This window comes from Sinocyclocheilus anshuiensis, unplaced genomic scaffold, assembly GCF_001515605.1.
Source record: "Sinocyclocheilus anshuiensis isolate Anshui unplaced genomic scaffold, SAMN03320099.WGS_v1.1 scaffold758, whole genome shotgun sequence".
Classification (NCBI taxonomy): Eukaryota; Metazoa; Chordata; class Actinopteri; order Cypriniformes; family Cyprinidae; genus Sinocyclocheilus; species Sinocyclocheilus anshuiensis.
The window spans coordinates 1,997,513-2,016,066 of record NW_015548126.1 but is presented as its reverse complement, the minus strand read 5'-3'; the positions used below and the strand labels follow the sequence as shown (position 1 = coordinate 2,016,066).

The following is an 18,554-nucleotide window of genomic DNA, read 5'->3' as shown; positions in this document are numbered from 1 at the left end:
GGAGTGTGCCCTGCCCGTTCAGGTTGTGAGCTCACTCAACTAGAAGTGTTGCATCCTCCTGGGCGCTGGCTCATGGTGCCTCGCTGGCGGATGTCTGTAGAGCTGCGGGCTGGGTGACCCATAACACTCCTTCAGGGAACGAGGGTTACCATACGTAACCGAGACGTTATTTTGATTAACATGACTTTAAACTATGAAACCAAGCCAAAACAAAACACAAAACAAGCAAAGAACAAACATAGCACAAAGAAAAGCAAATAATAAATAAAACAAAGAAAAGCAAAAAAAGATGACTGAATTCAAACTATCATATGGAATACATGCTATTCCACATCCATAGTTTTGTTTTGCTACATAAAAAATGTACTTGCATGTGCGGGCTCTAAAAAATCTCTAACTTTTTTTTAGTACCCTCATTCTGTCATTTGGTCCACAAACACCACTTTAAAGGAGAGAGAGTAATGCTTATAGTGGATCCATCACAATTAAAAACCCATTTTATCAGGTTTTTCATCAAATGGGGGCCAGGCCCTGTGGTCTAGCCCTGCTAACATAAACTCCAAAGGCCTCTGCCCTATTACTAGACAAGGTAGATCAGCCCGAAGAGCTGACAGGCAGCCTGATAGCTGGCACTCCACTGAAATATACAACCCCTTTTCAGATTTCGAGAGACTCCATTCACAGGTTCATCTGGGGTGGGTAATTGCTTTCTCCATGAAGCAGACTGCTCATTATTTCTGCCAACCTGCCCGTCACGACGACGTGAGAGGCAGCGGGAATCAGAGGTCTAGAAGCGCAATTAATAAAGGAAATGACCAGCCCACACTGATTAGAGAAAAACCAGTTCAAATGTCTACCAGGTAGTTTAAAACACACAAGGTAAAAATAAGCAAATAAACTGTTAGGATGAGTTTAAGCAGTTATGAGCTTACTTGTCCTTGCAGATTACACAGCCCATAACTAAAACACTACTGTAATAGAGCAAAGGCAATAGAGATGGTGTCAGAATTTGAAATTAAATTAGCAAAAAGCTCATCATTCATAAACAATGGCTTTGAACCAATGTAATGTCATTTTTGGGATACATATGCTATCTGTTCCATGCATGTGGTTTATTATTTTAGATAATGAGTCACTAATCTAAGCCTGGTGCTTCAGAGAAAATTAGACTTTGCACAACGAGACTGAAAAACTGCTGCAAGTCCTAATTACTAATATGACAGAGCTTCATATTTAATAAGGATACAGCCTTGGAAGAAAGAAAAATAAATCACAGTAACCTGCTCTGTTTACCCCATGGACGCAATTATACACAAATCGCTTCAAAAACACCTTGAGATTTAGCTACAAAAGGTCAGAAACATGAAAGGGAAAGAAAGACTATAAACTATCCAGAGGCAAACTTCATCAACGGAAGACTTCATTAAGAAGCAAAACTGAGAAACTTTGCTGTCGTTCAATATAAAAGCAATAATGCACGACAACAAGAAGAATAAAGTTCATCAAACAAATGTTTGGTAATAAGTAAATATGTAAATGCAGCTTTTCACACCTCATTTTTTCTGCTGGAAAATCCAGTTTTGTAACCTAATAGCTGGACAATAATGACCAGCTTGAAATCAGCTGAGATTTAGATCTCACAAACATGGTTATTTCCTCAAGGCGATGGTGAAATCATGTTGGAAGGCACATAAACCAAATGTCACTGACAAAGGAATAACATCTCTTGGAGATCAATGGTGGCTGCGAAGCGTTGGTGTGTAACGCACTTTGGCAAATCTGACTACATACCTTGTATCCTGGACCTAGTTGATGGATGGCGAATATCTGAGCAGGGTTTAGCGCTTCACTGAACACATAGATGGCTCCGAGCTGTCCACAGAACACTCGGTTGGCGTCTGCCGTCTCAGATGAGCCGAGGAAACATTTGTCATAGCTCTGTGATAAGCACATGAAGAAAACAGCTTGGAATTCTTCGTAGCAATCTCTCAAAAGTGAATAGTAGGGGAAAAATAAAGCGCTGGTGTGGAAATATAGTGGATGTCAGTATGCAAACTTCATACTAAGCGAGTAATGGTTCACAGCGTAATTGAGATGTAGCATTACAGAGATGTTATTCTGTGCTGAAACCTGCCTATTAGTTTAATCAAAATCGGCACCCAGGAGATCTGAGGTTAAGCACTGCTGGTCCAACCTTTTAATTATCTTACATTGCTTTCAGTGAGGTACAGAAAAACAGAAGCATAGGTCTGTGAATTTTAATCCAATCGTTGAAGCCCCAAGATAATATCTCATATAAGATTTGAGCTGGCAAAAAAGGTCTGTATTTCCACAGACAACTTCATATTTTTCTACATTAGAGGGTTCCATTTTGTTAATCAGAATTTTTGTCACGTTTATTTTGTTATATGTTGTATAGTCAATTACTGATTCCAAATTACAAATAAAATAGTAGCTAGTAACGTAATCCATTACATTACACATTTTAGGTAATATAATCAGACTACTTTTTGATTACTTTTAGATTACTTTTGAATTGTTGAAATGTTGAGAAACCACTTCTTAAAACGGAAATTATTTTTGTAAATCTAGAGTTCAAATGCTGTGTTGCCTCTCAACCAGAGGCGGACAGTAGTGAAGTATTTTTACTTTACTCAAGTAAATTTAAAAAGTATCTGTAGTTTATCACTGTTTTTCTTTGGAAAACTTTGCTTCACTACATTCCAAAGCATAATGTCATACTTTTCACTGCACTACATTTCATAAATAAAAGTTGCTGTTTGTTTTACCTTTAATACTTAAGAACATAAAAAATGTAGTACTTTCTTGTACTCAAGTAAATCTTTGAATTACATTTACTTGAGTAAAAGTAAGAAAGTAATAGATTTCTAATGTAATTAAGTATTAAATGATATTTAGTATAAAACATAGTGCAGTAAAAAGTGCAATATTATGCTTTGGAATGTTGTGAAGCACAAAAAAAACACTCTGATAAAGTACAGACACCTGAAAAGTACTTTTAAAGCAAAGTAAAAATACTTCTCTACTGTCCGCCTCGGCTCTCAACTTTCTGTGCAATTATAACCATCTTACTAGTGACTAGTCTTTGTGTGAAAGTCCATAAAACTGGAAGACTTCCTGAATGTATGTTATTTTAGAACAGTACATTTAAATGATAAAAAATAAGAATTAGGGAGAATCAATAAATTATGAATAATTTATTCTTATTGTGTGAATAGTATATAATTATGTAATCAATAAAAAAGTAACTGTAGTCTGATAACAATTATTTTAAAATGTAATAGAATCTTAAATTTTGGAGTCTGATTACATAATCCAGATCACATGTAATCAGTTACTAGCCAGCACATACAATAGATATGTGTGTGTGTGTGTGTGTGTGTGTGTGTATATACAGTATATATATATATATATTTGCTATTTTACAAGCATATTTAAAATATTCCTAAAAATAACAAAATACTGATTAAGAAATTATTTTTGCAGCATGCACGGCATGATAGGCTTGATGTGTTGGCAGAAATAAACGTCATTTATTTATTCCGAAACTGTGATAAATCAATGCATCTTTCATAGTTTAATTTCACACTGTGCACACAGTGGTGATGATATTTCTCTGAGACAACATCCGGCAGCTACAGACAGCTGCGATAACTGCGATAGCAAAGTGGTCTTACGTCGTTGGTGTTGACATGCCAAGCCATGTCGCCGTAGGAGACAAGCTGTCCATTGACGTAGCAGCGAATCTCACTGTTCCTCCAGCGGTTGTAGATGTGAACGATGCTGATCATGTACCACTAAAGAAGGAAAAAGGTCAGCATGAAATCAAAATAATTTTATTTTATTCTATTGCATAGTGAATGATTTATCAGTGTTTGTTATTCCAAAGGAAACAGACAGATATCACTGTCAAGTTACATTTATATAATTTATTTAATGTATAAAACAGTCAATGAATTACACTGAATTACTTGATAGCAGACTAATTCAGCAATCATCAAAACCTGAATTCCAAGGCCAAATGCTACAGTAGTCTAAGCTATGGGTCATTACAGATTTCATTTCTGTCAATGTGCCACCACACGAAAGAGTCACGATATGGTGCAGTGTTTCAAACACACTCTGGAGTGAAGCCTACACCACTCAGGACAAAACGCATGTTCTTCGCGTGCTGTTTGTTGTATATTTTCAAAATCAAATCAATGCTACATCCAACAGAGCTGTTTTTAATCATCGTTTTCTCTTTTATTCCAGCTCATTTTTAAAACAACATGACTAACACTTCCATTTAGCTACATTTTGAAAAATACATATATGCATGAACTATGGTAATGCTCTATTGCCATTCTGCCATTGCAATCTTTCTGCATTTTTTATCCTCAAAACCAGACCACATCAAAAAACTAATAAAAAAAAAAGTTGCTACACAGCCTGTTATCGCTTATATTAAGTCACTAAATCAAAAAATGCAAAGCTGTTATCAGGAAGAAGAAAAGAAAAAAGAAATAAAAACCCTATGTGAGTCTAAACCACTGGAGATCAGAAGAATTAAACAGTTCATTTACATGTGCATGAAAATCAGATTAATCCAATGAACTATAAAAATGTATTTCTCTTCTTAAACTGCGCTAAAATGATAAACTGTAGTTTTAATGATTATTGGACCACAAGAGGTCTGAATCAGATCAGCTTATCTTTATCGGCTGAAAATGAAAACAGTATATTTAATTTCTGTAAATGTAAATAGTCTCCCACTAAAATGCTCATGCTATTTTTTCAGTTAAGTATTTCTATTTTATTTTGCATTGCATTTAACACAAAGCTGCATCATCTTGTGTTGCATCATCAACTCACAGTTTCAGACAATATGCAAACTTGCCCACGTGACTGCAATTAAACTGTAAAATTTAATTTTAGGAAAGACCTTCAAGACCTTGGCAAACCCTTTCCCTAAGGCTCTAAAGAGCAAGTTTGAGCTATTAACACTTATAAAGATTACACCAGCTAAGAGCATTAAATATTGAGTAGAAACAAGGAAATCATTTATTAGACAGATGTTTCAAAAATGCAGCAGCTGTGCAGTGATTTCCAAGAGATTTCCCTTCGATTCAACACAACAAAAACAAATAATGAAAATGGCCTCAGTTATCTCATGTCCTGGGGTTCAGTAAGAGTTTGTAAACGTGATATTTAGCCCAGTTAACTGGATCATGCATCCTCCGGCACAGCTTTGTGATTTTCGCTGAGCATCACAGCAAGAAAATTCACAAGTGCATCCACTCGATTCTTACTCCTTCACAACACAATCAGTAGATTACTACAGATGCTAGTAGGAGAAAGAGAGAATCAAAGCTGGAAATGAAAGCCTACCTTGCGGGGCTGAAAGTCATATTTCACGCAGTGCTGGAAGCCTTTTCCTTTTGACTTCAATGATGTCACAATCAAGCAATTCCCCACAAAATGTGCAGAGTAGCCGATGCCTTTGCTTGTGCGGAAACTGAAATTGAGAATCAATAAATACATAGAATATACAGCAATTCATAACATTTTTATGTGGTATATATGAAATATCCTCTCTTAAAGGGTGTTCACCCAAAAATGAAAATTAGCTTGTGATTTACTCACAATCAAAGCATCCTAGGTGTATATGACTTTCTTCTTTCAGACGAATCCAATCGGAGTTATATAAAAAAATTGTCCTGGCTCTTCCAAGCGTCATTACAGTGGATGGGTGTTTCTGTTAAACAGTCTAAAAGACGTCAAATAAAGTGCGCGCATCCATAATAAAATGTGCCTCACACGGCTCCGGGGGGTGAATAAAGGCCTCCTGTAGCGAATCCATGCGTTTTTGTAAGAAAAATATCCATATTTCAAATGTAATAAAAACCTTTCTCTCACTTCCGCTATCTGTCATACGCGGAAGCTGTTCCGGCGGATGACATAGGATGTACAGTATGCGTCACGTGCCTCTGAGATATGCTAGTCTTGCGAGTTGTGTTTATTACGTTTGAAATATGGATATTTTTCTTACAAAAAACACATGGATTTGCTACAGGAGGCCTTTATTCATCCCCCGGAGCTGTGTGAGGCACGTTTTATTATGGATGCGCTCACTTTATTTCACATCTTTTGGACTGTTTAACAGAAACACCCACCCACTGTAATGATAACGCTTGGAAGAGCCAGGACAATTTTTTAATATAACTCCGATTGGATTTGTCTGAAAGAAGAAAGTTATATACACCTAGGATGCCTCAAGGGTGAGTAAATCAAAGGCTAATTTTCATTTTTGGGTGAACTAACCCTTTAACATTCCCTTTTTGAAAAAAAGCTTAAACCAGCCAAAGGCATGAACCTGTGAAGCCCAGTTTAGAGCTGGAAAACCACCTAAACTAGATTAAACCTGTTATGACCAGTAATCCACCTGAGGCTGGTTTAAGCGTGCTATGGTAGTAGTAATTGGCAATTGTCTTGGAAAAAAACAAACAAACAAAGAACACTTTAAACTAGCTTACAGTTGGTTTTGCCAGTTTTAGCTGGAGTTGTAGCAAATTTTTTAATAGGGATTTTGGGCACTTTGGCTCCGACCAACTAAACCAGCATAAATGCCAAGTTCTGTCATGAAACCTAGATGGCACAGGCTGATGGGTCATTAACGCAAACTGATGTATTCACAATGTTAAACTCTTGGCACAAGCTGATTGGTTCATGTTGCATACGCAGCCAATGAGCTTGCTGCTTTACATTTAAATGGCTGGTAAGCATTCACTAGTTTCTAGTGAACTAGTTTCACTAGTGTAAAATGAGTACACCCTCCTGAAAGTATAGGTTTAAGGCTATTTTTGATCAACAGGTAAGTATATTGAACCAAAACTTTTAAAGACAAGTAATTTCCTGACAATTAAAAGTGTTATATAGCCCACTAAATCATACTCAGACTTAATGCCGGCAGCAGTGGAACCACTTGGGAGAGAACTGCCAGGTGATTTATTTATTAGCATAAAAGAGGACAATGGTACAAGAGGAATACCAAATTATTGTTTTAAGTGTGAAAATATAGCAGAAGTAGCACCAACATTCAAAAACAATGGAGAAGATGCTACCCTCCCCTCATTCCCTGCATTATTGGGCATTTTTTCAGCATGACAGTGAATATATTCATTCTCCCAAGGTGAAAATCCTTCAGTGGACATGTATTTCACTCAATCTTAACGCTCTTGAGCTGCTGTGGGGGATTCTGTAGAGACGAGCTGAGCAAAAGTCTCCATTAAAGATCAGAAGGAGGTCGTCCAGGAGTTAAACAGCACAGATGTGAAAATTTGTCATGAACTTGTACACTCATTGCCAAGAAGGGTCAGAGCAGTATACTTTAAGTTCTGGAGGACATACTAAGTACTAGAATATTATACATTTTCTGAATTAAATCTAGGGTGTACTCATTTCTGCAATCCTTAATTTAAACAAAATTGGCTAATTTACTTATATTACAGAAAATATTGGTCTCCCAGCTCCACTGGCTGAAAATTGTCTAAAACCCCTTAAATCCAGCCAGTTTGACCAAACTTGGAACCAGAAAACCAGCTTAGGCTGGTCTACAATGTTTTTTAATCACAGTATGTAGGTTTCCTGATATGCATTAACTAGTTTTCTGTTACAAGACAGTTAAGAGAGGAGAGAGTAAAGATATCTTACTGTACGCTTATTTCAAAATGTCAAAGACAGTTTTGTGTTCTCCATTCCCCACAATAGAAGTATAAACTGTCACATACAAGAAACCTAACAGCACAAGAGACCATTTTTGCATCTTCAAGAGCTGAGAATAAGTGTGATTCTCAGCGTGAATCAATACTCTGTTTTTCTTCGTGAACATCTCCTTTTATTCCGAATCTGTGTCACGCACAGTTTGAACTCAGAGTGTGTGTGAGCGGTCCTGCGCTTGGCAGCTCCAGGCTACAGATCTGGCAGCACAACAGCAAGCAGGACCCAGCGCTCACTTTCAAATGCTAGCTAGCATTATTAGCGTGGCAGCCTTTAACAACACTGTTTTGTAACCTTCTCACAAAGTCAGGGGCAGTTTCTCAATTCATGGATCTACATAATGTATGGAGGAACTGAACTCAATAATCTGAACTCAAGAACATGTAAGAAATGCTTTTTGTGATAAACATCTAGCCCATCTAACAAATCACTTCAAGCTAATATCAGAAGCAAATACCTTCAAATATCCCTACAAAAAAGCCCAAGGCTGTTAAAAAATGGATGTTGTCCTTCTTTCTCTCTCTCAAAACACACTCACTCCTTCTCCCTTGAGGACCATTTTCCCTCACTCCTGGAATCCTGGCCAATAAACACACGTCTGCGCTATTGATCTGAGCTCTAATTACCCACAAGTCTCTACATATGATGCTCTTTTTGCCTGGCTGACATTAAAAGCCCAAATTAATGTCTATTTCCACCCTAGTGTCCCTCTGCAGAGATTTTCCAGTGATTCCAGAACACTCTGCCCTGGGTTCAAACACCTATTGGTTTAATCAGCAGAATCTGACCTAATTCCCTTTTATGCTTGCATAATCCACCACATCATCAAAAAACTAAATCCTCTAACAAAGCTCATTATATAAGTGGCAAAGCAGCCAGAACGCTCTCTCTCTCTCTCTGTTAAACACTAAAACAAAGCCACTCAGTTTAATTTACTTACAGAAGCAGGCCCTGAAGGTCATTTTCTTTTCTGCTAAGTAAGTTTTATTTAAAAGTTGACAAAGTTATATATAACCGCATTAAGGCGTAGGCTGTGAAAGTAGTCACCAGTAAAGGTAGGGTTTGTCTTTGTCCACGTTGATGTTGTTCAGAGGATCCATGCGGAACCAGGTGTTGAGGGTAAAGCCGTTCTGATAAGGCCATTTAGCGATGGGAGGCAATGCAATCGCCTGGCAGAAAACAGAGAGCAAAAATGTCTTGGAGTCTGTACTGTATATGTCATGTATGGATCTTTTAACATGCTAGACATTTGTTTATATACATCCAGTGCTTCAAAAAATGTAAATATCTAATGCAGTCAAGTTATTGTTCCCAATATACATATAGCCAGCAAAACAAATATACTGTATATAGAATGGATTTCTCTATAATGAAATTACAGTAGGAATGAACAAGTGCCATATTAGTTCCTCTTCACGAACTCGAGCTGCGTCGAAAACGCTAGGGGAACGCCCTTCAGTGTGACGGGCTCTGAACCTCGTGTGTAATCCGAGACGCTGCGTCTCGGTGCCATACTTCCGGCGTCCCTGCCAGCGCTTGCTTCATTCCTAGGAGCTGACGCTGGTCTCACCGCACGTGCTTTTATAGCCTCCTGGTCATTACGTCACCCGCCGTGACGTCTCGCCCATCTATTGGTCTGATTACACACGAGGTTCAGAGCCCGTCACGCTGAAGGGCGTTCCCCTAGCGTTTTCGACGCAGCGTCTCGTTCCCTCGAGGAACTAGGGTTACATACGTAACCTGAGGTGTTATTGGCCAATATCAGAAAAATGTAATTTATCTGTATTGGTTGAAATTTGATATACTGCGTATATATATACACATTGTTTTAATTTATTATTTAATATTTAAAACATTAAATAATATATAACTCAGTAAGTTTTTTTAAGAAATTAATACTTTAATCAGCAAGGACAGATTTAATTGATTAAAAGTGACAATGAAAAATTAAAATAAATGCTGTTCTTTTTAATTTTATATTCATTAAAAACTGGAAAAATGTCTCATGGTTTCCACAAAAATATTAAGCAGCATGACTTTTTTCAGCATGACAGCATGACTTTTTTTTAACACTGATAATAATAAGAAATGTTTCTAATTATTCCAAATAGGCATATTAGAATGATTTCTGATAGATCACTTAAGACTGAAGTAATGGCTGCTGAAAATTCAGCTTTGCCTTCACAATTAAAATAAAATTGTTATTTTATTTACACAAAGCTTTATAGTGATTTAATATTGGCTATTTTTCAGTTAACCGTATTGTGAAAATGACAGTTTAAAAACAACATTTCATTTAACTTCACAACATCTGAAATATGCAAAATAGGCTAAGAATGGGGTCACTCACAGCTGCACTTCGGCCAGGAAAGTTAAAGAAAGTGTCTGGTCCATGTCTCTGTGCCATTTGAGTGAGAACTGAGAGCAGTTTGATTGCATGTCTTGGCTGTGGAAGACAGAAGTACATGAGAGGTAAGACAAGTAACTTAAGGAAAAACCAAATCACCATAACGAAAATCCCACAGGACCTTCTCAGCAAGAACTTCTGAAATCAACTTTAAATTTTGCCTCACTAAATCAGTTCTGATTTAAGAACGTCGATCCAATCTGTCGTATTCTCACCTCTTTTGGCAAGCTAAAACACATGCTGATCAAAACATTCCATTTTCACGTCTCATAACTAATTGTTTCATTAAAGCCCAAGTATCTCTTTTTTCTCCCCAGAGGGGTACTTCACTCTATCCAAAAACTGAAAACTATTGTGACAACATCCTCACTGTAGCGTCCGCCAGCACTCGATGTTCTGTCAATATCCCTCACTCGAGAGAACGGTGAATCGATACCTGGGCAGTCCTGATCTGTTCTGCAGTTGATTGCTCCAGAGCTCTGAAAAGGCTCAACGATCTCCAAAAGCGGTGAAGCTAACAACCCCTTGGAGCCCCAGAGCCCTACATGAGTTTTCACTCATTTTCAGTGACTTACCCACAATCCTCCTTCTCCTCTCAGCATGCTGAAGAGCAATTTGAGTTCTTTGACGGTGATACTGTAGCTGGCCAGAACTCCCAGCATATCCACCAGCAAGTCTGGGCATCATGGGAAAAAAAACATAAACATACAGACAGAGAGACGTTAGATCTGGATTAACTGAAGTGGGCAGAGTGTGCAGGTAAACAGATTCCCCGGAGCACAGGTGTGTGTGCAACATACACAAGACATCGTATCATAACACAGTGCAAAATAGCAATTTCACAGTAAGACGTGTGAGAGGATCAAACCGCGCCAAACAGACCCCCAGAATGCACCTTCCCCAAGTGCGATGGCATAATTCGGCAGGCCCTTGGGGAACTTCCATTTTTCAATATAACTTAGTTAAACATAAAAAGGTTTCAATTAACTGTTTAAATTGAATTTTTTTTTTTAAATGAAACAGACTGATCAAAATGGAATGTACATAGTACAATGTTTAAAATTGAATTAAATAACAAATAATAAATTAAAACAATATATCTATCTAGCTAAACCTTGCCATCAAAGGAATACATTTTATTATATTATATCACAATTTGAGTTGAATTACTGAAATAAATGAACTTTTCCACGACATTCTAATTTATTGAGATGCACCTGTACATGTGTGTGTGTGTGTGTGTGTGTGATATTTATTATATTTTCTTTATTATTATATATAATAACTATCATTCAGATATTATGGCAGATATTAAGACTGAAGGCTGAAGTAATGGCTGCTAAAAATAAAGCTATCGTTAGAATAAAACACTTTTTAAAATATATTAAAATTAAAAAACTATCTAAATTGTAATAATATTTCACAATATTACTGTTTTCACTGCATTTTTTAATCAAATAAATGCAGCCCTGGCAAACCATAAGAGAAAAATCTTAATTACTCCAACCTTTTGACAGACAATTGTTACACTTTCAGATAAACATCATTTACTATTTTTAATCATTTTTTTCCCTCGTGGGGACCGCAGACCCGTCCCCACAATTTCAAAAATTTGAGGTTTTAATCACTATCACTATCACTATCACTATCATCTATCATCATCACATTTGGTCCCCACAATGTAGCATAAACAAGTACACACACATATATATATATACTATATATATATATATATATATATATATATATATATATATACCCACTTCTATGGTTCACAAACAGCGCCTACAGTTGACTCAGCTCTTTCAATTCAGGTTAAACACTCAGTGTTGCGAGGACATGAGAAGTTATGCTAATTAATGCCATTTTACACTTTAATTTCGAGTTTCATCAAGACTGCTGCTTCCATAAGGCAATTCACAGCCTCTGCTTCTTAGTGGATTGTGATTGTGAAAAATGGCATTTAATGTATGCAGACAGAGGAACATGTTGGCCATGAATTACAGATGGAATGAATCAAAAAACATTCTTCTTCATTCATAAACGGTAACTAAAATTTAATATTGCTCTAAACTGCCACTCAATCTCATTACCAGACGGTGCAACTAATGAGATTTTTCTCTCGGTTTCTCTTCTGCTTTAGCCTGATGAATTCCACTGCTGAGAAGATTGCAGTTTAATCCACATTTCTTTCACTCACAGCAATTCGCACCACTCTCTGGCGTAAAAAAAAAATGGAAATTTGGAAAAAATGGAAGCCGTTGCCCATATCTTGCACGCGCTGTTCAAAGCAGAGCGTTATCTTTGACCTTTTATGCAAAAAAAGTAAACAACAAGCATGATTTAATATGCAATAAGGTTCAAATAAATCTGCTTTTGCAGCTTGAACCTAAATCTTAACCTAAAATACTACACAGGTGAACTTCACAGTCAATGATCAACATGCATGCTTGTGGTATGGAAATATTGTTGATTGCTACTTCTTTTGGAGTTCAATTTAAAACAGTCATTATTTACTCACATTTAAAATAAAAAATGAATAAATAAAAATATAAAAAAGTTAATATTAAAATCTAAAATAAATAAAACATTAAAAAATATCAAAGAAAGAAAGAAAGAAAGAACAAAAATGTATTATTTTTTATTTTAAGATTAAACATTTTTTAATTGAATTAAAAATAAATAAATAAATAAATACTTTTTTATTTTAAAAATAATGCATGTTTATGGTATGGAAACGTTTTGATTACTTATTCTTTTGTAGTTCAGTTGAAATTAATAGATAAAAACTGTCATTATTTACTCACACTCGTGTCCAAAATGTGATATTACATATGTGTGATATAGTATATTTACATATATCTTTTTCATACAAAGGCAGTTCATAGTGACCACAGCTGTCAAGCTCCAAAAATAACAAAACACCATCAAAAGAGCACCATAAAAGTAGTTCATATGACTGTCTTCGGAAGCCATATAAAATGAAGAGACTGATATTTAAGTCATTTTTCAGTGACAAAATCTTCTTTCTCAAAAAAGACAGCATGACTGTTCTGACTATTCTGCACATCTTTCATTTCAGAGCTGTTTAAACATTTTCTGAACCATTTATAGAGCTTTGGGGAAATAGAAAGAAATGGGTTTTACAAGAGGTCAATTCCAAAACTCTGGAAGAGGGTCAGGTTGAGACCACTCACCTGCGATCATGTCATCCACAGAGCTCATTTTGAGCAATAGCCTCTGAATGAGGCCGACCTCAGTGCTGGTCTGCAGGTTGCGGACACTCTTGCGCAGGATGGCGGTAAACATGCTCCAGATTTCCGCCTGGCATGTGACTTCACAGTGTTCCAGCAGCTCCAACATGCAGATGATGGCCTCTGCATCCTGGATGATGAAGTTCATCTCCAGGTCAAACTCACCACCAACCAGCTGGAGCGGAAGAGAAAGAAAGAGAAGGGAAAAGGACAAGGAAAAAAATAGATTAGACTCACTGTAAGTAACAAGAAAGAGTGCTTTTCTTCTAAAGCTTTTAGCGTTTGTTTGACGTCAGACAAACGCAAGTGAACCAATTGTGACAACAAATAGCTTAACTAAACTCAAAGAAACCTTGAAAAAAAGCAGATGTTTCAACAATCAAATCCTTCTACACTTCCGGTCATAAACAATAACTATAATCATTTGGGAATTATAAACACCAATCAATATTTGTGTTCCGTGGACTAAGCAAGCAGGAAATTGAAGATTTCAAGACTTGTCTCGAGCACATGGGAAGACTTCAGGCACCTTCTTCAGAGAGCAACGAAGCACACATGTGGAAAATAGACCCCTGCTTCTCGAGGCTTATTTTACAACATTATCCAAGTCTAACTTGTTGGGAATTCTTGTTGGCAGACAGGAATTAACTCTTGTCACGCCTCGCATCCCATAGATCATTGGTTCTCAACTGGTGGGTTGTGACAAAAATGGTTTGAGAGTTGTTCTGATTGTTTGTTGGAGACAGCAAAGGAAAAAAAAAGTGCACATTGAACTCAACAATATTATGCCAAAAATGTATCTGTTAATTAAATCAAGTAAAATTAGACAGATGCCAACATGGACAGGATGCATGACATGCCCTCAAAAACTTAAAACTTAAATAAATATTAAAATTAAACAAAATCATAAAACAAATTTTTAAAAATTAAATAAATAATAACATTAATTTGTTTTAAATAAAATAAAATAAAACAAAACAAAACAAAACAAAACACAAAACAAAACAAAACTAAACTAAACTAAACTAAACTAAACTAAATTAAATTAAATTAAATTAAATTAAATTAAATATGGGTTAAATTGTTGTGAGGATAAAACGTTTGTGGCAATCAACACAGTATGTTTTGTAAAGTGTTTCCAAGAGCATGAAACCATTAAAACTCAAGAAATATTTAGAAACCAAAACTGTCAAAGTCCAAAAAAAAAAACAGCTCAGAACCGCTAGCTTAAATGAACTTGCTATTTAATTGTCCTGCTGCTTTGATTTGACTGATAGTATCCTGTCTACTGTACTCATTTCTCAACTGAACAGCTGATGGGCGTCATGACAACCACACTTTCTTTTCAGCCTTTATTTCAGGAGTGATTTGCATGGATGTGTTAGAGCTGTACTCTCTAACGGACCGAAACAGCATGACGAGAGGCAGTGGAGGAAGCGATAAAGAGTGCCTCATCCCTGGAAAAAATGACAAGCGTTTCATTTATGAAAACGTCCATCAGTCAGTTTCCTCAGCCTTTTATAACATCCTAATGTGTACAATGACTGACAGTAAAGAAGACAGCAGCAACAATTATAGTATAAATAGTATAATAGCATAAAAAGACAGTTTTTTAAGTTAAACATGCATTTGATAAAAGGAAACCTCACATCAACACTTTAAAAGGACCGTACTGTAAGAAGTAGCCAGCAGATGACACACAAACTCCTCCTATCTTCTGTACAACAATGGAGCAAATGAGTATTTATTCACCAAAAACAATAGAACAATGTCCTGCTTTAATGCCAGCCTAAATGAATCATTATGACAGGAAGGTGTGCAGCATCTGTCTGACTACTTCCTAAAAACTAATTAGCATGAAGAATAAACAGAAAAAAAAATGTTTCTCTGAAGTCTCAGCTGAAAAAACATCTGGCCCTAAAGCTGAACCCTGCGGCACACCAATAACAGTTTTGCTTACTTAAAAGTTTTATGCTGATGGGTTCTCAAAAAAAGATAAAAACAAGAAAGTGGAAGTTTGACAGTTAGTTAAACTTCACTCTTTAAAGCCCTGGCACAATCTATATGATTTCAGAACACAATTTTATACGATATATATAGTTTATCATATGTGACTATTGCCTATATTTTAGATATAACAAAGATCAAAATGAGCTACACTGCACATCAGTTTAGAAATGATCACCAAATTTAGCCCAGTCTCTTTTGATCAAACTTAATTTGCTTTCCAATTTGCAATTATCAATGTCCCACAGTCGTTCAACCAAAAGGTAGTTTCACTGCTTTAATAAGACTTGCATAGATTTACTTCTGTTTTAAAGAAAACTCAGCGAAGTGTAACAGCATATCAATGAGACTCTAGAGATGTTTTTATTCCTTCAATTGTATTCACAGAATCAAGTACAGAATCATAAAAAGCTAATTCACTTTTAATGGCTAACATCAATCTTCTAAATAAGTAAAATATCCAATTGTCATGCAGCGCTGCTCTTCCTTTAAAATAGTGGGATATTTCTTTTTTCCAGTGTATGCACTGCAAGTTTTGTCACTCCAGCCATTGTGTTTACTAATTACGATGACTTCAAGACTAATCATAGAGTTTATCAAGACATAAAATAACAGTTTTCTTAAATGAACAGTCCAGTTCTTGTTTTCTGTTATCACTAAATTATGAAAAATATCATTCAACGTCTTCAATTTTAATAAGTCATACACTACTATACAAAGGACGGAAACCTGTGCAGAAGTGTTAGTGTGTTGCCAGACAAAGCTTGCCCATTCAACACATCTTCTCTTTTAATCACAGAGCTCGTCACACTCTGAAGTGAGGTGTTTAATTGCATGCTCAGATCCCGAGAGTAATTTGCATCCATTGTGCGACAAGAGGTAAATGAAGGCACAAAATCAAAGATTAGACACTCATGGCAAAAGAAAGTGCTCCCTCTCAGGCCAAACAGGAATCACTCACAGTGAACAGTTAATCTCTGTTAATTTACATTGAGTTTGTGTCTAGATTACCGTTGGAGAGTCGCTACAGCTCAAAACACTCACCTAAAATATATTGACACTAATTGAAATATTTTAATTTGCTAGAAGTGCAGAAATATTAGGGACATTGGTGCTTGAACTAACTTTACATCCTCAAATCTGAACCCAAATCTTTACATTTAAATAATGAAGTATTTTAAAAATATTTTTTAAAGATCTTTTAAAGATGTTCTTTTATGTTGCTGAAAGAAGTCTCTTATACTAACCAAGGCTGCTTTTATTTGATCAAAAATACAGTAAAAACTGTATTACTGTTAAATATTATTACAATATAAACAATTAGTATTGTTTTTTTATTTTATAAAAAAAACCCCACTTCTTATTATCTATTTTTAATATAATCTTTGATTTACACTGGTAGTAAATACACCTTCAGCAAGTTTATTTGTGTGAATCTGTTCAATTTAAGTGAATCAATTCAAAACTCTGAATCATGGATTCATTTGTGTCTTCACTCAAACCTAACTTGCATAAAGAATCACTGAACTCAGTGCACACAGACTGTCTGTCCTAAACACAAATACACAGACAGTGTAATGATACAGTGTTTCACTGTAGACTGGAACTATTGTTTTATGTATACAATGCAATGCAATAGTATACAATATTGTAAAATGCAAGATTTCATTTTTTTTATCTGTTGTCCAATTTTAATATCAAATAAAATTTTTATTTTTACAGATTGATTTCTGCAAACCACTTGATTTACAGGCATCACAATGCTCAAAAATCAAAATCAGCATTACATTTTCATTTATCTCAGATGCATACTGTTGAAAATATTCTATTTAAGCATTTATTTAATCTCTGAATACACGAACCAGCACGTCAGCTTTTCAGGTAGCATACAAGCAAGGTTTGCCTGTTTCTGGAGAGTTATTCTTCACCAGATGTGATCAAAAAGTGGCTTCAGGCATGCAAAAATTCAACCAGGCTGCACTGTTTGCGCTTTCGCTTTTATCACCTCAAACCAGGCGAAGACACAACCTTCCTGGTATCCTGCTTGACAAATGTATACATGATAAAATAGATAGAGCACCTGCTCTTCCCTGGAGAGATCTCCATTGCTGCTTGCTTCCTCCTCTCACCATAACTCTCAGTAAATAGGACATCAGCACTGTTTATTTCCACTGTGCTCATAGCCAGCGAAAGCGTGCAGTGGAAAAAAATGGCTAAAGTCTGATTTGTGCTACCCATAACCATGGCAACCGAGCATCTCTGAACCCCAACTAGGGGAAAGGAAGCTCAGTAGAAATTTATATATTTATAAATTTCTTTACATCAAGATCTTTTTTGTCCTCTTAAAATTACCTATTAGAATTGTTGATCTATAGTAAAGGCCTGTTGACACCAAGTACAGACTATAACGATAAAGAAAAAGCCAAAAAAATCTAAAGTATGATTGAGCTGCAATTATTTCTATTAATATTTTTAATCTATCTGCCGCTTTTGACACTGTGAATCATCAGATCCTCCTGTACACCCTCTCATCACTGGGCATCACAGGGATTCCACTTTGCTGGTTGGTCTTTCAGGATGGCCTTGCGAGGGGAGGTATCCAAAGCACATCAACTGGTCACTGGGGTTCCTCAGGGATCAGTTTTTGGACCCCTCCTCTTCTCCATATACACTACATCACTGGGACCCATCATACAGGCACATGGCTTCTCCTGCCATTGCTATGCTGATGACACACAGCTCTATCTTTCACTTCAACCAGATGATCCAACGGCAGCTGCACGGATCTCAGGCTGCTCTTGCGGACATCTTGGCATGGATGAAAGAACATCACCTACAGCTCAGTCTGGCAAAGACTGAGCTCCTTGTCTTCCCTGCCACTCCAACTCTACAGCATGACTTCACCGTCCAGTTAGGTTCATCAACAATTACCCCATCAAGTTCGGTAAGAAATCTTGGTGTTATCTTTGATGAGTGACCAGCTGACTTTCAAAGACCACATTGCAAAAATTGCTTGATCTTGCAGGTTTCAAAGACCACATTGCAAAAATTGCTTAATCTTGCAGGTTTGCATTACACAACATCAGAAAGATCAGGCCCTTTCTAAC

At 36.3% G+C, this 18,554-nt stretch overlaps 1 protein-coding gene across 1 annotated transcript in view; it reads right to left on the bottom strand.

The window, feature by feature from the left end:
• LOC107704698 (neurobeachin-like) overlaps positions 1-18,554 on the bottom strand; it is a 282,564-nt gene that overhangs the window by 196,246 nt on the left and 67,764 nt on the right. The window contains exons 2-8 of the mRNA XM_016507685.1: positions 13,384-13,615; positions 10,762-10,862; positions 10,130-10,225; positions 8,827-8,948; positions 5,392-5,518; positions 3,699-3,818; positions 1,792-1,938 (exon numbers count right to left, since the gene is read on the bottom strand). Of these exons, the coding sequence (XP_016363171.1) occupies positions 1,792-1,938; positions 3,699-3,818; positions 5,392-5,518; positions 8,827-8,948; positions 10,130-10,225; positions 10,762-10,862; positions 13,384-13,615 (945 nt within the window). The remainder of the gene's footprint in view (positions 1-1,791; positions 1,939-3,698; positions 3,819-5,391; positions 5,519-8,826; positions 8,949-10,129; positions 10,226-10,761; positions 10,863-13,383; positions 13,616-18,554) is intronic.